This window comes from Uranotaenia lowii, chromosome 2, assembly GCF_029784155.1.
Source record: "Uranotaenia lowii strain MFRU-FL chromosome 2, ASM2978415v1, whole genome shotgun sequence".
Taxonomy (NCBI): Eukaryota; Metazoa; Arthropoda; class Insecta; order Diptera; family Culicidae; genus Uranotaenia; species Uranotaenia lowii.
Window position 1 is genome coordinate 165,347,071 of NC_073692.1, and position 23,563 is coordinate 165,370,633.

The following is a 23,563-nucleotide window of genomic DNA, read 5'->3' on the forward strand; positions in this document are numbered from 1 at the left end:
ATGACATGGGCCATCTTACCCCGCTGGTGCGTCTTGTACAGTTTTCCCCTAATTGTAATAATATTATTTTATGGTTGGAATATAATTATTTATGTTTTATTAACTCCATTGCAGCAAGTATTGCAGCGATCAGCAGCTTTTTACGTATCTGGATCTATAATTTAATGGTGAGTTTGTAAAAATTCTTTTTTCGGTACGTGTACTAAACGTTTTTTTTTATCATTTAGACACTCCACCCTCTTCCAGAAGACAGGTCGGATAATGCATGGTCAGACAATTCCACTTTTTATTAAGATGAAGCCAAGCATTAATAGGAGGGGCCGGATGACATTAGTCCAGGACCACGGAACGAAATAGTCGGACGATGATCCAACAATAAATGAACAAAAGTTAAGTACATTTAGATTTAATAAATAACCATTGTTTAAATTGTTTAAATAAATATATGATTCCAAATATTCCGAAACCACAGTTGATTTTAAAACGCCTGCATATCCCACAAAAAAAATCATTGCCTACTTTTAGGCGTTTACCAAGCGGGTAGTACACTTATAACAACTATGTGTGGAATTTTGTAACTTTTATGTGTCACATATGATTATGAAATGCCGACATATACTTTTCAAATGGGAGTCAAATTGCAAAAATCTATATAGGTTGACACATACCGCTAATGTGTAGATTTTTTGCAGTGTATGCATGTGCTGTGTCATCACTGTTCTTTTTTTTGACTAAGACTATAACACCATCTAAAAATTCTGGTGGCATTGTTCCAGTTAGGGCTTCGTTTAGTATTAGGTTCAACTCCCGGTGGAGAACATCAAAGGCATTGTTGCGGACTCCATGAACGGTCTTTAGACGACCTTCCTAAAAAGAATATTTTCTACCGCACTGGCGGTGATGACAGTTTGCGACGTGATGAATTGACAGATATCACTTAACACCGAATTGTTGGCAGGTCAGCCACGCGAATTATTTCGATTCATCTTTTTTACGAACCGGTTAGCAGATTCGAGTTAAATATACATCACCCAGTAGGTATCAATAAACGTTTATTTACCACTAGTTCTAATAAAACCCCACTTCCGCGATTTAGATAACAAATATACATCCAGAAGGATTTTTGAGTTGTTGGAGGTTAGGGATAAGCAAGGTTAGGATACCAGAAATGTAAGTCCTTAAATTGTAACCAGCTCATAGAACATTATGAACTTATCCTTTATAATATAGTTTTTAGCATTATTACCGTCGATCGGAGTTGCTCAAAAAACGGAACCGAAAATACCTTTCCTACCTCAACAAACTAAAAAATTTCTGAACGATGTTATCGAGCAAAAAGGTGCCGGCCCGTGAAGGGTACAATTGCCAGGCTTGCAAAGAGAAAGATACCGAAGAAATGGTAGCATGTGACCGTTGCGATAGTTGGTGGCACTTCGCTTGCGTTGGAGTAAGCAGCAGCATAAGTGAACGAAGTTTCGTGTGCCGGAACTGCCAGCCCGTTCCTGAAGATACTGCTACGGCGATGCCGGAAGATACCGTTCGCCAGGCCGAAGTTACTGAACATTCTCAAGGACCAGCAGCAATATCGGTGGTAGGTTCTACCACCTCAATCTCCCGTACCAGAACCAAGTTGACTCTCGAGAGACTCGAGGCGGAGCGAGAGCTGAAAAAGAAACAGCTAGATTTGGAACGTCGAGCCCGTGACGTTGAGTTAGAACTGCGGCAACTGGAGGTGGACGAACAATACCACAAGGAGAGGTTTCGTTGCCTAGAAGCGGATATTATTGAGGACGATGCTCGAAGTAGTCGGTCATCTGTTTCAACCAGTATACAGAAAGTACAGCGGTGGCGTTGCGCGCCCATGACGGCAAGTTCAACTTTGGCCCAAGTTGCTACAGGTTTAAAGGACACAGGTATTCCGGCAAGAAACATTGAAGGTAGGCCAGTTATCAATAAGTTGACTAGACAGAGTGAAGTAGGCGAGAATCAGGTCGCTAGCAAGACGGGAGCGATTCCCAAAAGAACTAGAGAGTTAGTAGAGGCCAAGTCAAGTTCCGGCCAGGTGAACCAAGGCACTGGAAATTCCTTTAAGGCACAGTTGATGTCTTTCGACATTTCGCCAATTCGCGGAGCAAATAACACTATCGTATCTCCCAACGAACTAGTCAATACTAACCCGAATTCGCAACCAAATAAACCAGTTCATTCCTTTGCCGTACATCCGGGTACTGAGGGCGAGGTCAACGCGACGACGCGTGAACAGCCAAACGTGGTGATTCGTAAGAACCATAGTGATGAAGTGGGTTTTAACTGCAGAGGTGAAAGAGTGAGAAACAATGGACGCTATGAAAAACGGCCCGATGGAGCCGAGGATCCTTCTGGCTTCCTTCTAAGCGGACGCTGGAATGGAAACGACGATTATACAACGGGATTCATTCGTGCGGATCTTGATTCCAATGAATTCGATAGAGAGGAGCCTCAAGAACAACGGAGAAGACTTGGACCTACCACTCAACAATTAGCTGCGAGACAAGTACTCAAGGATCTCCCGCAGTTCTCGGGTTGTCCCGACGACTGGCCGGTGTTTATATCGACGTATCGAACTACTACCAAAGCCTGTGGGTTTTCAGAGGAAGAAAATTTCATGCGATTGCAACGCAGTCTTACGGGCCCAGCGAAGGAAGCGGTTCGCGGCGAGCTTCTCGTACCGGCAGGTGTTCCTAGTGCGCTGGATACCTTGGAAACAATATACGGGAGGCCTGAGTTGTTGGTGCACACCTTATTGCACAAAGTGAGATCTGTTCCGGCTCCTAAACCCGATAAATTTGACACCTTGGTTACCTTTGGGATAGTTGTCAAAAACCTTTGTGCGGTCCTCATAGCGACCGATCAGGAAGCTCACCTTAACAACCCGTCACTCTTAGTCGAATTGGTGAACAAACTGCCTTACCATTTACAACTAGATTGGGCAATATACAGACAACGGAGTTCCAGAAAGGATATACAGGGATTCGCCTCGTATATGTCAATCATATCATCGGCTGCTTCGGACCTTACTTTACGAATCGATTCGTTTGAAACTAAACGAGGCGGTCGAAACCAAAATAACTTCTGTGGGGCTCATGTTACCGAGGAAACGTCGTACGAAGTAGGACTGGATACGATCAGCGACGAAGGAAGTACACCAACAGGGGTTCAGAAGAAACCGTCCTTGAAATACCAACCCAAGTGCCTTATATGCCAGAAACCAGATCATCGCTTGAAAGAGTGTCCGGATTTCCAGAAGTTAGCAGTTGACGACCGATGGCAAAAAGTTCGAGAACTAAGGGTTTGCTGTATATGTCTAGGGTGTCACGGGCGGAGGCCTTGCAAATCAACAAAGCTTTGTGAAATCGAAGGATGTAGGTGGAAACACCATATTTTGCTACATGCTCGATCCGAGGCTCGCGCAGAAGCGATGGTGGAGACGGAGGCTGTCACCAACCATCATCACGGTGGCCGCTCAACCTTCTACAGGATTTTACCGGTAACGCTTTTCGGGCGAGGGGAGCCAGTTGAGGTTTACGCATTTGTAGACAACGGTTCATCAGCGACATTGGTAGAGGAGGAGGTTATACGGAAATTGGACATCGAAGGAGAAACTGTACCTCTCTGCTTACAGTGGACCGCAGGTGTGACAAGAAACGAAGAAAAATCACGACGTGTATCGATCCAAGTGAAAGGGTCCACAAAGCAGCAGAAATTCACGATCAAGGCTCGTACTGTGGGAACTTTAGATTTGCCCCGCCAAACGATACGCATTGCAGAGTTGGCCGCCCAGTTCCCGCACCTTCAGGGCCTGCCGATAAGTAGCTACGAGGATATTCGACCGACGATCCTTTTAGGAAACGATAACGCGTTCGTGACTGTAACTCAGAAAATTCGAGAAGGGGCACCAGGAACTCCAATAGCAGCTAAATGTCGTTTAGGCTGGTCAATATACGGAGCTTCAGGTAGAGGAAAACTGCAGTCCAGTTTACACGTTCACGAATGTGCGTGCGACCGGGAACTCCACGATCTTGTGAAGAAACATTTCCATGACGAAAGTAGGAGCTGGCAGAAGGTGGACAGTCCCTTATCTGTGGAAGATGAACGAGCGTATGAGATCCTGAAGGCTACCACAAAGCGCGTGGGTGAACGATTTGAGACTGGACTCCTGTGGAGATTCGACGATTTCGAGTTCCCCGACAGCCGACTTATGGCGGAGCGACGACTTTTGTGTCTAGAGAGGCGCATGAAGCGGAGTTTGGAGATAGGTGATAGTGTCAGAAGACAAATGGTTGAGTACGTCAACAAAGGTTATATTCATCTAGCCACGGAAGAGGAGCTCACCAACATCGATCCAAGAAGGATATGGTACTTACCGTTAGGTGTGGCACTTAACCCTAAAAAACCATCTAAGATTCGCATATTTTGCGACGCAGCGGCGAAAGTGGATGGCATATCGCTGAACACTATGTTGATACCTGGACCAGATATGTTAACATCCCTCCCACGGATATTGTTCGGATTTAGAGAGAAGGCCATAGCTATATGCGCCGATCTGCGCGAGATGTTCCACCAAGTGAAAATTCGGAAAGCTGATTGTAACTCTCAGCGCATATTATGGAGGGACGACCCGAGTGAACCTGTAAAAACTTATATAATGAGCGTGGCGACCTTTGGATCCGCATGTTCACCGAGCTCTGTACAATTCGTGAAGAACTTAAATGCGAGAGAACATGCACGTGAGTATCCCCAAGCGGCGGAAGCGATTATCGAGCATCACTACGTCGACGATTGGATGGACAGCGCGGATACGACAGAGGAGGCTGCCAAATTGGCCAGCGCAGTAGAGTATGTGCATAAAAAAGGCGGTTTCCAAATTCATAACTGGCTCTCAAACTCCGATGCCTTCCTGAAACTTGTCGGATCAGAGTTAGCTGCCGAAGTAAAGGTTTTACCTTCCGATAAAGATTCAACCCAACGGGTTTTAGGAATGCTGTGGCGACCCACTGAAGACGTTTTCATCTTTGGTTCAGTTCCCGTGCGCGAAGGTGTTCATCCGACTAAACGCGAAATTTTACGGACTGTAATGTCGCTGTTTGACCCATTAGGTTTTCTATCGTTCTTCATCATCCATGGCAAGATAATCATACAGGATCTGTGGAGAGCTAAAACGGATTGGGATACGAGAATTCCAGATCAAATACATCGTAAATGGCTAGAGTGGACGGAACACTTCCGAGATTTGCAGAACGTTCGAATTGACAGACATTATTTCGGAAAAATGAAATCGAAACAGACAGGCAACATTCAGCTGCACGTCTTCTGCGACGCGAGCGAACTTGCGTACGCATGCGTGGCGTACTTTCGAGTAAGGATTGGTGGAGAGATTCGATGTGCTCTTGTAGCTGGGAAATCAAAAGTCGCACCCCTCAAAACCTTATCTATACCCCGCCTAGAACTTCAGGCAGCGGTGGAGGGTGTACGAATACAGAAAAGTATAATGGAAACGCATAGATTGACCATCGAAAGCACGACATTTTGGAGTGATTCACGAACTGTTTTGTCCTGGATTCGCTCAGACTCTCGACGTTACCGGCAATATGTCGCCTGCAGAGTTGGGGAGATTTTGTCTAACACGAATGCTGAGGATTGGCGGTGGGTACCGACAAGAGAAAATGTAGCCGACGACGCCACGAAGTGGGGCCGTGGATTAGACTTCACTCCGAGTTCTCGGTGGTTTCAAGGACCATCCTTTTTGTATCACGAAGAAGGAGATTGGCCTGCAGAGTCCGTGACTGAGGTCGAAACTGAAGAGGAATTGGAAGAGTGTTTAGTGCATGAAGAGGTCCAGAAACAACAAATGGTCGATTGGATAAGCTTCTCGAAATGGAAACGATTGTGGCGCACCGTGGCCTTCGTACGTCGGTTTTGCTTCAATTTTCGCTGCAAGATGAAGGGCCTACCTGATGGGCTCCATGGGCCGCTGACGAAGGAGGAACTAGTGAAGGCTGAACAGACAGTCCTTCGTTGGGTTCAGAAGGAGTACTATCCGGTGGAATACCGCTGGCTCAAGGAAGCAACACAGGGTAAGATACGAAAATACGATGGTAACAGTCCGTTGGCCAAGTTGTCCCCGTGTTTGGACCAAAATGATATCATACGGCTAGAAAGCCGAATTGTCGCTGCATCGTACGCGTCCTTTGACGCCCGATATCCGATAGTCCTACCTAAACAACACCGAGTGACCCAACTCATAGTAGAGGACTATCATGATAAATTTCTCCATGCAAACAAAGAAATGGTCGTTAACGAGCTACGACAACGATTTCACATCGGAAATCTTCGGAACCTGGTGAAACAAGTTTCGAAAGAATGCCTTTGGTGCAAAGTTCGGAAACCACAGATCGCAATGCCTCGAATGGCACCTCTACCAAAAGCAAGACTTCAAGCATTTGTACGGCCCTTTACCTTCGTAGGGTTGGATTACTTTGGTCCTATGAATGTGCGAATTGGAAGAAGCGTATCAAAAAGATGGGTTGCCCTTTTTACATGCCTGACGATCAGAGCAGTATGTTTGGAAGTTGTACATTCGCTAAGCACCGAGTCGTGTAAAATGGCGATACGACGTTTCATCAGTCGACATGGCTCACCGCAGGAGATCTACAGCGACAACGGGACAAATTTTGTGGGATCTGCCAATGAGTTACAGAAAGCGATAGATCACGGTGATATTTCTGAAAGTTTTACCAACAGCTCTACAAAATGGATCTTCAACCCACCCGCAGCTCCTCACATGGGTGGAGCGTGGGAACGACTCGTGCGATCCGTGAAGACTGCTATGGCCGCCATGCTGACCACCAAGACGCCGGACGAGGAAACCTTTATCACCATAGTTCGTGAAGCTGAAGGAGTAGTAAATACCCGACCGTTGACCTTCATTCCGATAGACGACGAAACAAGCGAAGCTCTGACGCCGAACCACTTTATGAAGCTAAGCTCCAGCGGTGTTTCTCAACCATCGAGACCATTAGGAGATGAGCGATTAGCCCACCGGGATAATTGGAATCATTTGAATGTAGCAGTTGATAATTTTTGGAAGAGATGGGTAAAAGAATACCTACCTAGCATTGCACGGCGTACTAAGTGGTTCCGGGATACTCCACCGATTGAGGTAGGAGATTTAGTGATGATTGTTAATGAAACGGAGAGAAACGGGTGGATTCGAGGTCGGGTGATTCGTGTGGCGGATTCCAAAGATGGGCGACGTCGGAGGGCTTCCGTACAGACGGACAGGGGAATCTTACAAAGACCAGTATCCAAGATTGCACGCCTAGATATAGATCCCGGTAAGGAAAGATCCTCGAAGAGCTTCTCTGACCTTTCTTACGGTCGGGGGGATGTTGCGGACTCCATGAACGGTCTTTAGACGACCTTCCTAAAAAGAATATTTTCTACCGCACTGGCGGTGATGACAGTTTGCGACGTGATGAATTGACAGATATCACTTAACACCGAATTGTTGGCAGGTCAGCCACGCGAATTATTTCGATTCATCTTTTTTACGAACCGGTTAGCAGATTCGAGTTAAATATACATCACCCAGTAGGTATCAATAAACGTTTATTTACCACTAGTTCTAATAAAACCCCACTTCCGCGATTTAGATAACAAATATACATCCAGAAGGATTTTTGAGTTGTTGGAGGTTAGGGATAAGCAAGGTTAGGATACCAGAAATGTAAGTCCTTAAATTGTAACCAGCTCATAGAACATTATGAACTTATCCTTTATAATATAGTTTTTAGCATTATTACCGTCGATCGGAGTTGCTCAAAAAACGGAACCGAAAATACCTTTCCTACCTCAACAGGCATGCAAATAGAATTCTCTAGGCAGACCATCAGGACCAGGAGATTTCCTCGGAGCGGATGATTTAATTGCATTCCATATTTCGGTAGTGCTAATTTTGTGGGTACTTACAAGATTAGCTTCGTTGCTTTCCGGGATAACTCGTTCGCAGATGAAGTTTTCGTCGTGGCCGTCGTTTTGCTGATTTTCGTCGTAGAGTGTCTTGAAATAATCCAACAGGTGATCGTGTATTTCTACAGGTTCTTCCGTGACATGACCTGATTCGTCCCGTAGTTTTTTAATGACCGTTTTTCTTCTTCGCCTCTCTCCTAAGTGGTAGGTTGAAATTGGTTCACCAGCTGCGTGTGTTTCATTGATTCACATGAACATCCCTGAGAAACGACGTTGATGAGTGAGCATTTCGGCTTTTATTTTATTGATTGTGGTTAGCACGGTGGGATCTTGAAGAAACGAATCATAAGCTTGTTGTAGGAGGGTGTACAGTCGTTGTTGTTCACGATAGAAATTATTGAATGCAATGTTCGATTTCCAGCGGAAGAATTTTTTCGTTTTGGGCTTAGCGTAAGATATCCACCAGGAGAGCCAGGAGTTGTAGTTGCGACGTTGGCGGGTCCAAAATTGCCATTGGTTTCGAAGTTCTTTTATGTTTTCAGTAGTTAGAAGGTGTGGGCGGAGAGACCAATACCCACGCCCTTGAGGCATGCCGATGGAGGGAAGACATATGCGTGCGGTTACTGCCTTGTGATCGGAGAAACAGCACACAAGTGTTTGTACTGTGCGTAGGTTTGGACGAAGGCTGGAAGTAGTGTAGATGCGATCCAATGTTGCCGAGGAATTGTGTGAGATGTACGTGTGGCCTGCTTCGCTCGAGCGAAGCTGCACCCAAACATCTTGTAACTGTAGTTGTTGTGTAACCGATTGTAGAGCTGGACTGGTGTTGGTTCCTGTACAATCGCTTTGCCGTATTACACTGTTGAAGTCCCCTGCAAGGATGGTATGATCGGTTCGGTGTCGGAGATAGTAAGGTACGGTGTGGTTGAAAAATCTCTCTCGCTCAGCACGGAATCCAGAACCTGAGGGGGCATATACGTTGCACAGTGTTGTTTTGTTCACGCGTACGGCAATAAGTCGGGTATCGAGGCTTCGTTCTACATGTGAGAATCGGATGTAATCTTTGAGGGCTATGGCTGTTCCTCTTCGAGTGTGATCAACGTTGGTTAGCATAGTGTATCCTGGTAGTATCAGTTCCGCATTCTCAACTTCTTGCAAGAAAATTACATCCAAATCAGTTACTTGAGCGAAGGTCCGAAGGGCATTAATTTTGGTAGTGTTGGTAATCGTGTTTATATTTATTGTTGCGATGTTATAGCTGACCAAATCCATCTTAGTGGTTACTCCACCTCAAAGGTTCCGTCGACATCGCTAGGAGTTTCATGTCGTGTTTTTTTCGTTTGTGGCCTGCGGCTACGTGTGCTGCTTGTCGAAGTGGTCGAGTCGTCGGTTTCGGTACCATCGGGATGTTTGCGGTTAACAGCTACAGCTATTTTCGACGTCGGTTCAAACGGAGGAAGGGTTGGTGGAGGCATGTTGGTTTTGGACAGTGATTCTGTTGAGGCAGTTCTACTCAAAACAGTAGAAGTTTCGGTTGATGGGTGTGCTCGAGCGAGCTGTTTTCCTTGCGAATGCATGGAGCTGGATCCCGGTGCTGGGTGTGTGTTTTGTGGTGCCTTGGAAGGTAGTAGTGTTGGTTTTTGTGGTGCTGGTGCAGGCTTGTTTAGTTGATTTGTTAGTACATTGGCATACGATGGTTTGTGTAGATCGATGGCCAATTTTGTACTAAAAGCTTTTTGTTTTGTACACAGGGTATCCCGTTGTGCACAAATTCGTCGCAATATTTGCAGGTCTGCCGTTGGTATTTGTAACTTACGGCAGCTTGTTCAGCGTTGATGGTGACAATCGAAGGAATGTTGGTGTTAACGATCACTCTGGCAATTCTTATGCCGGTCGAGGTGCCCCCGAACAGAAACTTGTCGTCCCACAGTAGGTCTCTAACAGAGAGAACTTCGCCATACGACGACAAGAAGTCAGCGACCTGCTCGTTAGTAACGTCTTCAGAGAGATCGAAGATTCGTACCTCTACGGCTCCGTCTTCCATAACGATGCGGAGCTTTTGAGGCTTGCCATCCACGATGCACTCATGTTTGTTGTCGTGCTGCTCTACAACACGTTCAGCCGTTTCGAGGTCAGTGACCTTAACAAACACGCAAGCTAGGCGCTTGCTTGGTTGGATCATCAGCACTTTCTCGCGGGTAAGTTCAAGTTGGTTTTTGATGAACTTGTGAATTTCGTCATACGACGGCGGTTTTGGAAAGTTCGCAAAATCAATGCGAAAGGTATTCTCGCGGCGCCCCATTTTTACAATGAGGACTTCGCGGCAAACGAAATAGCTTTTGATTGACTTCCGATACCAGATCAAAAACACGACCTTATCGCTCGGAAGACGAGCGCAAACTCAAACTGAAAATTGATGTTTTCCAGTAGTCACACATGTTCAGCATAACATGCAAGTGATTGCAGCATTCGGCTTCTCATTTCGGAATGGAATATGTAGTCTTTTTTCCTACTATAAATGCTCTGGCCACATCGATCCATTCAATCTCTGAGGCACACTCAGGAATTGGGCAGCAAGAGAAGGGTTTGTTGTTTATGGAAAATCTCTGCACATTTTCATTTATTTTATGATCTCATCTCATTGTGGTTTGGTTCAGGATATGCAACTTCACATCAGACCACAGATATCGTGCTGTAAGATGTTGTGTTTTCTTTACGAACCCAATCTCTGATAAGTAACTTCATTAAGCTTCTTGATAAGTTTAGATAAAAAATTTATAAAAAAAAAGAAATATTAAATCTTAAAGGTTTTAGTAATAATTATTATCTGGAACTTAATATTGAATCCAAACCTCAACATCGGAGACCATTTTGAACCACTCAACCAAGAGTCGCACCGATAAACCTAATTCAATTTGTCTGGTGCTAAAAGTGGTGCCCCCTGCCTGTCTGAGATGGAGTTGTGTGTCTCTCTCTCTTTCTATATTCATGAAAACCATTATTCTCGAAATAGTTCTTTCGGTTAGAACAAAGCCAAAAAACCTGGATTCTGACCCCGACTTCTTCTGGAAGGGCCACCTCAGCACGGTAGCAAGCAAGCAAGCAAGCAAGCAGCAGATGAGAGATGAGATTATGTTTGTACTGATCTTTATACATGTAATAGTTTGTCGGTTTTACATGTGCTTTCATCTCTCTCGGTGGGGTTGATTAGGTACGAGTAAAGTTGGGTGGCGATAAAAAAAAACCCCTGGATGGCCGAATCTGGCAGGATGTGTGTGCTTATGGTTTTATTTGCACAAAATATATGACGACATTGGGTCAGGTCAGGATAGGTCCTTTCTCGTGCATGCTTGCATATCTACCTTCCTCTGAAAAGTTGATGGACACTAGCTTTGTGATTCATTATCATGCGCCTGGGCATCGTAAAATGCATTGCAAATTGAGATAATAAAATGTCCAAATTGCTCATGCATTATTGAGCTTATGATAAACGTACGGTATAACTCATTCATTATTAGAATTGCGAAGTTGGTTTTTGCTTGGAATATGCTCGATTCGGTTGAATGGTATCCGATTCAAAATTCTGTGATTTTTTTTGGTTATTAGTTATTCTACAGAGAACAGACGTACAAGCTAGCACACGAAACTTGTGTAAAATTTCCAACGATCGTTTTGAACTAATTTTTGTTTTTTTTTGGCTGGGCCACCAGATGTCTCCAAACACACCAAAGAGAACTATCAAAACCAAACAGAAAAAATGGTGGTAGGTTTTGAACAGGTCGTATGAACCGTTTGGCATGTTACAAGGAAATTGCTGTTAAAGTTTTGTAAAAAATTTCGTCCGGTTGCATAATGAAAAAAAAAATTCTTAAAAGTTAATCGTTTTTCCTTCAAGCTAGAAGTGCTAAATTTTGGAGAATGGGATGCAAAAGTAAGCCGCTTTGAGATGTCTAAAGAATCAGATCTGATGGGTAAGTCTGATGTTTCTGTAAGAATGTTTCTAATTAACTGGATGCAGCCGATTTGTCCTCTGACGATAACCGTTCAAGAAGTGCAAAAACTTATTGTAAAACTGTTAGTTATTTCGACTGCCTCAGTAGTGCAAAAATTTAAGGAATGAACAAAAGTTTATCACCGGTACTTTTTAAACGGTTTTTACTGATTGACTTTTTTCGGTGAGTGAAAAAACTTTTTTAAATTTTTAATTATACCTAACGTTTCGGGTTACTCTGGGGTACATCTGATGATGGATGAAGAAATGTAACCCGAAACGTTATGTAAATTTGAAAAAAAGTCGTTTCACTCACCGAAAAAGTCAGCTTGTACGTCTGTTCTCTGTGGTTATTCGTAAACAAATCAGAAAAAAATATGAAACGGCACTTTACTTAAAAATCAATGGTTAGATGTAACCTCAATCAGATGAAGCGTGATCAAAAAATTGATGTGATGATCAACGATTCGGCCTTTTTTTTTAAATTTGCAACAGTGAAAAGGTCTTGTGAATTATTTATTCAATCATACTTACAGTGAGCGAAACAGGAAAAGTACCATTTTGTTTCAAATTGTTTAGCGAATAAATCAAGTACAAGTTTACTTTTTTTGGATGAAGCAATTGGCGTTGAGGACCAAAAATATGAAAAGTTCGGAATAAGAATAGGATTACCGTAAAACGGGGAAAAATTGATCATTTTTTTCAATATTTCTCGATTATTTTTTCTGTTAAGGGGAATGTGGCAAGCTTAATATGTTTAAAACCAGTACTGGACTCCTATGAACGTAAAATATGGTTGCAACAATTTGCTAGACTAGTTTAAATTTCATTTTAAAATCGATTTGGTCTTTGTTTAGAATTTGATGCTTTGGGGTAACATTGATCAGTCTCTATTTTGACGGTTTTAACGAGTTTTCTGATCATAAAGGATACAAAACACCTTAATAATATTTAGAAATGCTAGTAATTGATAAACTAAGGCAGTTGGTGTGATGAGGCCGAACAAAAATTTAATTCGGAAGGTAGACAATGATGCTGTATAAATAAGGGGCTATTTTTTTTTAATTGCTTATTAAATTTTAACTACAAAAAAAAAATTTTGCCTTCATTCAATTCTCTAGGCCCTCGCACTATTCCCCTTTAATTTTTCCCTACAAACTTTACCGTTTCATAGGGTTTCTAGCATTTTGTCCTAGACTTGGAAAACGTTCCTATTCTTTAAATATCTATAATTTACCTCAAAATACACAAAAAGAGACTACACCAAAACTGTAAATTTACTAAGGAAAAAAGTTGAACTGTCACATAAATCAACCTGCTGCATCTAAACGCTTTGATTTTATCAGGAAGAGTGTTAGTTTGCGAGCTTTCGAAAAAAAAAATATTTAAAGATTTTGAAATAATATTCTAGTTTCATTTGAAATTTTCGAAAACAATCCAAGTTTTCCCAATTTGGAACCCAACATGTAGGTTTTTAAACATAGAAAAAAGTTTTAGGATATTATAACTTTAGACTTAGTTATTGATGATTATGTGGAAAAATTTCATGATGATCAAAGCTGGGGTGATCAATGTTACCCCGCTTTACGGTACTTGATCCTCACCTAAAAAAATGCACACAGTTCTATATTTTCTAGATGTATTGTTTTACATTTTTAATATAAACTAAAATCATAAATTTGGTTCAAGTTTGCATCAAGAGATCCGTAATTTTTTTCAATTCTTACTTTTTATTTAAATTTGATTTATTTTCATCAAAATAACTTTAAATATTTAATTTTTATCGCAACGGTGCGAAAAATAGAAATAATCTTGTTTTTGTTGAAAAACACAGGTGGTACTATTCTTATATCTCAACCTTTTTCATATTTTGGTCCTCAACGCCAATTGCTAAGTCTAAAAAAAATAAACTTATGCTTGATTTATCCGTTAAACAATTCAAAATAAATTGTAGAAGAAAAATTTGGTGATTTTCAATCATTTATATTTTAACAAGCAAAACACATAGTGGTACTATTCTTGTTTCGCTCACGGTAGTAAATTACTTATTTTCTATGTTATATTATCAATGCTTTCAAAAATTCTCATAAACTACCCAAACCGGTACCTTTTTTGTTTGGTTCCAAACTTTGAGCATATTCTCATTTTGGCTTTGCTTTTCGTAAATGCTCTTATTGATTTCAAAATTAATTTTCTTCTTAGCGCAGAGCTATAGGGCCGGCCACAGTGAAGCTTTTAAATATTGAAATCATAAGTTATGATTCATAACCTTTTTCCGCATGAACCCCGAATTTGTTGCGAAAAAGATTCTCGTTTATTGGCCTCTAAGAGATTTATTCAAAAAATGAACTAGATTTAAAAAAATGACCTGTTGTTTTCAGTTTTATTATTGCAAATTGAATTTTGTATATATTCAAATAGTTTGTAATAATTCACAGTACTGAATGAAGCTGAAAAATGTGAAAAAACTTTTGTTTTTTAGGTTTAGGGATTTAGGGTAGGAAAAAATGCGGGTAATGAAAACTTGAAATCTGAATCTGAAGCACTTAATATATTTTCAGAAAATTAAAATGATTGAGCAAATTTGAAAAATCCTTAGTTTTAAGATAAGAAGCTTATTTCATGAAAAAAATCAACATTGTTTGAATAAACTGCTTTATTAAAATTTCATGTTGGATATTATGCTCATATTTGAAGCAGTTATAATAACTGCCCCAATTGTCACTGCCTACGACGGGTAATAATCGGACGCCGGTATCTATATAAATATTTCAAATATTTTCAAACCGGTGTTTGACAGAGGCTCCGAAAATTTCGAGAGTTTTTAGGAACAATCGTGTGGGTGTAGAGAAAAAATAATACCCGAAACGGGCGAGCTGCAGAAATTTTCGATCAAATGTTTTCCCAAACTGCTCTGTGAACCTAGGATACCAAGCGAAGGGAATGGACTGCTGAACCTACAATATTTTCAACAAGGAAATGATGGAAGAATTTGGTGTGATCGATCCTTGATTATTCTTACCAGTTAGGTTCCCGATTCCTGACTCGGATGGTTTCCCTCCAGGAATGCTCTTCATTTGAAAACCTGATACTATCAGCCTGATAGCACAAAGCTAAGTATTTTTTTTAAATTTTTAGTCTTTGAGTAAGGTTAGAATTTGATAAATCACAGTTCCTAAATTGTGATACAATTTTAGCTTCTAATGGAAAACTCTGACTTCATTTTCGTCGGGTTAATCGGTATGAGTTAATCGTTTAGTTATATTTCTGATTATCGATCGTAATATTTATTATATGCAGTTACATACATATATTGTTAATCTACACAGCAAAAATTATTTCCCGTAAAATTACGCAAATGTCCTGTAACAAAAAGGAGCAGGACATTTACCGTAATTTTACAGGTCGAAAACATGATTACGTGACATTTAATTTTTAGTGTAAAACTTTTTTACTGGACACTTGCTGTAATAATAAATAAAACTTCGTTAACTTTCAAGAAAAACAATTTAAAATTACAGGTTTTGTTAATTACAGATGATTTATTTTAAAGGTTGCAGTTTTCAGTTACACGTATTAGTCAAAAATTTTTTCTGTGTACATCACTTTTTCTGTCACGAAATTGACTTTCAATAAACTACAGAATTCATCGGCTTTGATGTGTATTTTCGGAAGTTGAAAATTGGCAAAAAGGTGCAGTTTTGGTTGGAATTCCAATTTTTGTAGGATCATAAATCCTGGATTCAATAATTTTGAAATTTGACTAAACCTTTAATGGATAATTAACTTTTTTGGTAACACAATAGTAATATTTTAAAAAAGTAAAATAAGTTTCGACAAAATTGAAAAGGACTAATCTGATACATACTTTTTTATGTTTAGATTAAATTTAGTATGTTGAAGGTAAAAGAAAAGAAAGACGGTCACTATCGTTATATTAAAAGATTTTTTTGACATTGATATCATTTTTTTCTTCAATTTAATTCTTCAATAATGGAAGTTAATGTATAAAAATATTATGCATTTTTAAACTTTTGAGAGTCGTTAGGGAAGAAGGATAGCGTAGTACAATGTATAATATTTGGTTTTTCACATCATTACACTAGTCAAAAGTGTATCCTGCTCATGTCCTCTTCTCCCAAAACTCCAACTTTAAATTATTTTGCTAGGATGCAGAGGTATCCCTATGAGCTAGATGTAGAGGTGTGGATGAACTCGGTTTGCCGTGGTATAGGTGATCAGGGATGCCAGGTGTTGAGGATAAAAAATCTGGGCAATTTTGAAAAAAAGTCTGTGTTTGTCTGTGCACAGGGAAGATCACAAATTTGGTACTTAACAAGACATTTGACGGTGCGTGTGAGCGAGGGAGGGGGGTGGGTAACGTGCTGTGGTATTCAGGTTATTTTCGAGCTGAGAACACTGTTTCCTACCACGTACCATGTTGATCTTATTTAAAAAAAGAATTGGTAATGAATGCTTGGTGAAATACCAATGAATACAAGCGAGATTTCAGTCTAATCTGGCACTTACGGATCAAATCCGATGTATAAATATTGGTTTCATCACTCAATTTGAAAATCTGTAAAATCTGGGCACTCTCAGCAAAAATCTGGGCAAAATCTGTGTCTGATCAATATCTGGACGAAGGGTCAAAAGTCTTGGTTTTACAGACAAATCTGGGCACCTGGCAACCCAGTAGGTGATCGAAAAAACGTAAACATTGTGTGTATTACAGAGATGATGCATAACATCATCGGGGCTGCAGTGCGTAATACAGTTTACTAGAAAAGTTGTCAAATTAACATACTATAATACTGAAAATAGTGAACGCTCGTATAAAAGGTGAAACATATATCCTTGTTGAGTGAATTTCCCATCTCAAAATGAGTATTGATTGGCTTTTTTCAGCGTGATTCGGTTGTTACAGAACGCGTTTTTTTTTACCGTGAATTGTTCCGTCGTCGTGGAATAACCATCTTGGAAGATCCTATATTGTAATCGAGTGCGATGACTTCAACTGATCCCCAAGTTTGCATTTCTCTGTAGAAGTTCTTCGACCACTTGCTTCCGGTTCCTCACTTTAGCTCTGATGGATCGAGCAGACTCAGTTGGAGGGCAACGAACGGATGGCAAAGCTGAGAGAAAAAACGAATCATAAAGAATATTGCGATAATGGCCTAAGTTAGAAATACTTACCAGATTTTATAAAAACCTTCCTTGCGTTTTCCATATAAACATTGACAAACTCCGTCAATTCGAAATGCTGGGAGCACACGTATATGCCGGATCCATCCTTACGGCCACAGAACTCGAGCCATTTTTTGCGTACCGCGGGTTCCTTCGGTGGCTGATGAAAACTCACTGCTCTATTTTGCTTCTTAGCGTCGACCTGCGAAATTTTGCAGGATTTTATGAAGCACTTGGTCATTTTTTCATTAAACAAAAGTTATCTAAATCAAAAACTCTTCCGTAATTGCAACCCAAACAACTCTTATGACGTCACTGATGCGAATCAGACCGCATTGCACGCACACCAGTCTGAAGATACTGATGTATTTGTGACAGCATCAAAATATCTCCGCACCTTATGTAAAGCTTATGGGAGGTAACCTCGGTCCTAAAACACAAAATTGATCTTTCATTCCTTTCTACCTTTTCCAATCTATCCATTGACTACTAGGACGTGGCCGGCGCCATTATTGATGTTTAAAGGGAGAGCATCTGTTTTTTGCATTGAGGATGAGCTGCTAATCCCAAGCACCATTCTTTTGACCTTTGAGCAAAACTGATGGCCTCGTTCAATCGGAGGAGCAACCTTTGGCGATGTGGAATTCGTTCTACTGAGCCACGCCTGCGACAATGGAGCTCGAAATGCATTAAAAGTAATGTGGAAGCAAAAATAGAATCACCTAATGATAAATAAACTCAAGATGAAGTATTTCGGGTTCCATGGTTTAAAGGTGGATGTGAGTAGTCAATCAAGCTAAGCTAAGTTAGCTAATTTGATTTATTTTCATCAAAAGTTAAGATCGTTGAATAGGCAAAAGAGTTTGGATGGTTGAGCTTGTATGATTTGAGTACAAAATAAGTTTTCTTTAAAATAAAATTGAAGGCTCTCCTAACAAAAACTTATTTTATGCTTGACAAATCAAATCAGTTTGCCCTACCAGACTCATAAACAAATTCGAAGATTTTAACCATCGATGAAAGCGAATTCCATATTTTGTGACAGAAGATTTCATTATAAAAATTAAGCTCACCTTTTAGGCTAAGAACAAATTTTCACAAGTTTCGATTTCTTACAAAAACTATAGATGTAAAGGTACTTAAAATTGAATAATCATATAGTCACAAACATAATTAGTTTTATTTTTTTCGTTTTATTCGTGCATTGTTGGGCAAAAATCACAGATGAAAAACCAATCAATTTTTGTAAATTATTGCAGCTCTAATGTTATTACACCACGTTATGAAATTCCTGGTGAAATAAATTTATTGCGGAAATCTTGAGTTAATAAACTCAAAGTCCAGTGCAAAGTTGAATTTAAGTGCAAGGAAATCTAAGAAATTGCAAATTAACAAAAAATTTGAGAAGCTGCTACTTTCGAAAATTCGTCAAAAACTCTGGGTTACGTATTTTGACAATCTAAAAATGCAAAAATGTGCTTAACCTTCCAAAGCCGTTCGCTAAATATCCGTTTCGGGGAAATATGAGTTGTAATTTGATTTCGTTCTCCTGGCTGTAAATGTTAACCGATTTTGATGATATTATATTCATTGTGTAGCTAATTTATTCTAATTACTCAACATTTCAAAATAAAGTCGATATGTATTACCAGGTTTTCAGAAACTGGTTCAGAAAGTTAAAAGTCCGAAAAATCAATTTTATTTTTAAAATACTCATAACTTCTGACAGCTTTTCTGTATTTAATTTTTTCATTGATGTTTGAAATTGTCAAGAATCCATCTATCCGACAATGTATAGATATGTTGGGGTCCAATGAAGGTTTTTACCGCTATGACAGATCTTCCGGTAGAAAAAAGTCTTACTTTAAAAAAACGACATCCAGTTTTGGCTTTGCTTAGCTGTATTTCATTTCTCAATGAACCGATTTTAAAAACTCAAATTTTAGTTTTTTGGCGTTAATTTGATCATTATTTTCATAGAACATACTTGGTCTGTCAAAACTACCAGTTCATCAGTATATTGGAATGATGATAAAGATGTTTGAAATGTGCGCTTCGGGTCATATTGACCCGAACGGCTTTGGAGGGTTAATTACGTCAACTTTCCAATCCTCTTTTACAGTCTTTTATCGGATTTTTTCTTAGATTTTGAATAACGTGTTGCAGGTGAACATTGTTTGAGAAACATATTTGAGTTACATTACGAGGTTTCCCAAACTATTGATTTTGTAACAATCGGTTGTGAAACAAGAGAGATATTTTTGTTTCAGTCTTGAGTATCAAATTGACACTCCAGGGACTGTCTCCGGTAAAAATTTCAGGGACGGATGAGAGATAGGGTGATTTTGGACGGAAAAATGGTATCTGGGTGGCAACGTTGCAAAATTTTGACAGAACTCGTTGATATTGAAAATGAAAAATAGGTAATAGGTAATAACAAGCGATTTTACTACGACATGAAAATATTCAAAATTGAACGTAAACTCCATTTGAAACTTTCAGTTTTCCATCTCTATACTGCCGTTCTACGCAAGAGTGTCCCCTGTAACTTTTGGATGATTTTCACTTTTTTGCTGGAAACTGCATCTTTTAAAGTAAACTTTCGAATAAAAACACAAACAAGTATACTTTGTTCTGATCTGATGCAAATCTTTCATCGCGGTGGTTGTCTCTATGTTGATGTTTCAACGCAAGAATGTCAAATTACATGGGAAATGGCAATTTTTCGAAAAACCGCTTCTAAGATAAATTGATATTGATTTAAACTGTCAAATATAATGATATTCAAGGTTGATATCCCGGGAAAAGTGGGTGGGAGTGAAAAAAGGAGCCTTTAATTCGGTTGGTTTTTAATTGAGTTTGTCCTTATAATGGGCAAAATGCTTAAAAAGAAATGATGAAGTTCTTATTTAGCTGGATAACTCAAAACAGTAGTTAGAGAATTTTACTCAAATTTGTAAACTGACATAAAACGAGCTTTTAAAGGAAAAAAAAGCAAAGCAATGTAACAGTTTTGCGTTAAAACTCGTATTCGTATGCGTTCAAATTTTATGCAAAAACGTCACACAAGAATTTTTGGCTAAATCTTCTAGGTTGTTGCAGGAAATGTAATTTTTTAGCCAGATTACATTGTAAATTTATCAACTTGAAATTAGTGCAGCTCAGACATTCTTGTGGTTGAGATGAAATTATTGGAATACAGGGGGTTATGGAAATGTCCACGCTTGTTCATGGAGAGGGGGGTAGGGGTTTGGGTCATGTCCACGTGGACATACTTACTTTCAAAATATTTTCTAAAGGTGAATAAATATTACGATTTTTAAATCAAAATCTTAAAATGGCAAACCTTTCTAGTTTAAGTTTAAGGAAACAATAAGTAGCTAATTGGAAGTTAGTAATAAATATGATAATTGAGAAATTTTAAATTTTTTTTATATCAGGAAATTCTTATTCGGTTTTACAAAATCAGTCGTTTCTATAACAAAAAGGCAAAAAGTGGTGTTTTCTAACTGTCAAATTAAGGGTATTTAAAATAAAAACTTTTTCAAATGTGTCCACGCGGACATCCGGGAAGGGGGGTAGGGGTTGGCCAAATGTCCACGCTTGTCCAGGGAGGGGGAGGAGGGGGTCAAAAATATCATTTTTCTGTCCACGTGTTATCTGAACGGCCCCATACTGGAATATTACAATGTTGAAAGCAGACAGTTTTAATAAGCCTCGCTCTATTCATCATATTGTTTTCTTTTTTTTCTTTTTTTTTGTGCGGGATTATTATCCTCTGGGATGCTTCATCCCTAATCATATTGTTTGACTTATGAGACGTTGAATATTCTTCCAATTTTTTTAAATAAAATAAACTAGAACGCGTTTTCATCTATCGATTTTTATTAAACATATTTGCAATGTTCCATAGAAACAATAAATACAGGAAGCTGCCGTTCCTAGATAAATTTTCTGAGTATTATTATTGTAATAGATTGAATTTGGAAAATCAAATGCTTCGTACTCGTACGACGACACTATCACCTATCACTCTTCGTCATCTACAGGAATCTTTGGCCGTTTGGCGGGACGTCTCCTCGACACCTTGGTAGGTCCCTTCGATGGAGGTGCCTTGGTGGTTGGTGGATTTTCCAGCTCGTCCAGCTGAGCATCGGTCAGACGATCCTTGTACCAGTCGGCACTGAAACATAGGAAATAGTTGGGGGATGTTGATGTCTTGATTTGATTAAACTCACCATTCGGGGACTTTCCGAGCCCATTCGCAGTGCTTGGCTTGATCATCGAACACCTGTCCAAGTTTGCATCCATTTCGTCGAGGAACGTCTCCGTTGATGCATACGTAGAAGAACTGACAATCATCCGGATCCGCATATCGTGGATGAGTTACGGCAATGCTTTCGTTGACCTTTGGGCAGGCGAACTTGAAGACATCTTCCGATGTACATCCGGACTTTCCGGCTTCATCGGGCCAGGTACAGATACCGGTACGGGGATTGAACACCAGACCCGCGGGACAGGTGATCATGTTGAACATGCCATCGACGCAGTAGTAAAATTTATCGCAAGCACCCGTTTCGCTACCGAAATAACCGTTCTGACGGGGACAGTTCTTGGAGGGGCGAGGAGTTTCTACAATTGAATTATTTAACATTAATTTTCAAATGGTCAAAAATTGTTTAAAACAATATCTTACGCAGCTTGGACCGCTTGGAGCAATCGATGTTGAACGGAAGGTCACATTTTTCCTGATCTGGATCATAATCGTTGAAAACCATGCCGTCGGGGCACAGTTTTTCGGTAATGTGACCCTCGTGGCAGGCATAGTACTTATCGCACTGTTCCGCGTCCGCAAAGTAGCCGTTCGGTTCCGGACAGTTTTCCGAAAGTTCCGGATCGATTTCCTCCGAAGCTGGAGCCGGTGCCTGACCCCGGGAGGGTGGTGCCGATCTTACCGGTTCATCGCGGTCCCGGTTCCGATTTGCTGCGGCCGATCCGGGGGTACGACGGTTGGTCTCGTACTGCTTCCGCAAAGAACTTTGAGCGGCGGAAAAACCTGATAACGGCAAATGAAAATTGTTAGATTCAATGCTTTAGGCCCATGTATATTGAGATTCCTGAAAATATTTCAATTCTAGTCAATTTAAGAATATATAACTCTACAGAGTACATAAGTCAATGGTAACCTTATTTTCTGGATGAGTAGGTATACTTAAACGTCCAAAGAATCCTATAGGAATAAACTGGTTTTATCTTTTGAAATATATCATTATATTTTTGACAAAGAAGTGCAATGCTACTTTTAGAAAATTTGATTATGTGAACCACGAAAAGTTTTGTGTGGCTCTAAGAGTTTTTAAAACGTTAGAAACTAGCATACACACTAAGAATGCATTTTCCCCCTGGGGATATGATTCTCCGAACCACGGGGGCAATTGCCGAATTTAAACAAATCTCGGGAAGCTCAATTTCTTCTGAAATCCAGGATGAATTTGCTACGAGTGCACAGGTACTCGAGTAACCGTCCTGTACCACGGGGAAACTTCAACTGTCAAACGTTTTTTTACGAGCTTTTTATGGTTTATCATTTGTCCTCTTGGTGATCTAAAAGTTGACTGATCCTAGCTAAAAATAAAGACAAACTGCCGTTCCTTTTCATCCAATCCCCTGGGCAGATTTTTTTGGAGAACAAATTTAGCAAATCGATTACCTGTATTTCCAGCTCAACTACCTTGATGTGATTAGGAAAATCTCATCACAAGATTAGAGCTTATTGACATGAACAGGAAGCGCTCTACATCGTTCACTTTGCATTCTAAAGGGGTGAGAAATAATATTTTGTTTACCACTTCATAGTTTCTAAGCCTGCAATATCGGATCAACACACGAAAACTCACTAGAAATTAATCAACAATTAAAACTTCTCCTTGTCGAAGCTATGAAAATCTTGTTATTTTTTTTCAGCTATTGAGAGCTTTTGAATGAAACTTTAATTGGACGTCAGCGCGTGAATTTTTTTAACCCAAAAAAATCTGAATGGTTAACAATGTCAAGTGTGCTAAATTATCACAATAAAGTAGCTCTAGACAATCTTAACTTGTGAAGTATGATTCGGACTAACTGTTTAACATTGTTCCTAAACAGAGCGTATGTTTGTCAGGGGAAATATGTACATCATTGTCGATGCATTTTGTACAAAAGAAAGGACCCCTTCCAGCTACTGTCCATCTCCAGAACCGTCAGCTGCTGCTTCTGGGCATCTGCTGTTTCCCAGGAGGGGTATTGTTAGCTCAAAGAGATACCCCCAGCTAGCAGCAGTAAGTAGATTTATGGATCAGGACATAAAATGTATGTGGAGCGCGATGAGTGATTTATGGG

General features: G+C 40.1%; 2 protein-coding genes across 2 annotated transcripts in view; one reads left to right on the top strand and one right to left on the bottom strand.

Moving 5' to 3' along the window:
• The first annotated feature begins 854 nt into the window (after positions 1–854).
• Positions 855–7,896, top strand: LOC129742057 (uncharacterized). Its single transcript, XM_055733903.1, has 3 exons — positions 855–1,034; positions 1,097–7,765; positions 7,826–7,896. The coding sequence occupies exon 2, from the start codon at positions 1,322–1,324 to the stop codon at positions 7,451–7,453; it is 6,132 nt and encodes a 2,043-aa protein (XP_055589878.1). The 5' UTR covers positions 855–1,034; positions 1,097–1,321; the 3' UTR covers positions 7,454–7,765; positions 7,826–7,896.
• A 13,156-nt stretch (positions 7,897–21,052) lies between these two features.
• Positions 21,053–23,563, bottom strand: part of LOC129746101 (protein obstructor-E) — a 29,277-nt gene continuing 26,766 nt past the window's right edge. Inside the window, exons 2-4 of the mRNA XM_055739563.1 lie at positions 21,882–22,241; positions 21,424–21,817; positions 21,053–21,368 (exon numbers count right to left, since the gene is read on the bottom strand). Coding sequence (XP_055595538.1) covers positions 21,215–21,368; positions 21,424–21,817; positions 21,882–22,241 — 908 coding nt within the window. The 3' untranslated portion in view covers positions 21,053–21,214. The remainder of the gene's footprint in view (positions 21,369–21,423; positions 21,818–21,881; positions 22,242–23,563) is intronic.

Bases quoted from the DNA above. Each gene is read 5' to 3' on its own strand.
- LOC129742057 (XM_055733903.1), top strand. From the start codon at position 1,322: ATGTTATCGAGCAAAAAGGTGCCGGCCCGTGAAGGGTACAATTGCCAG.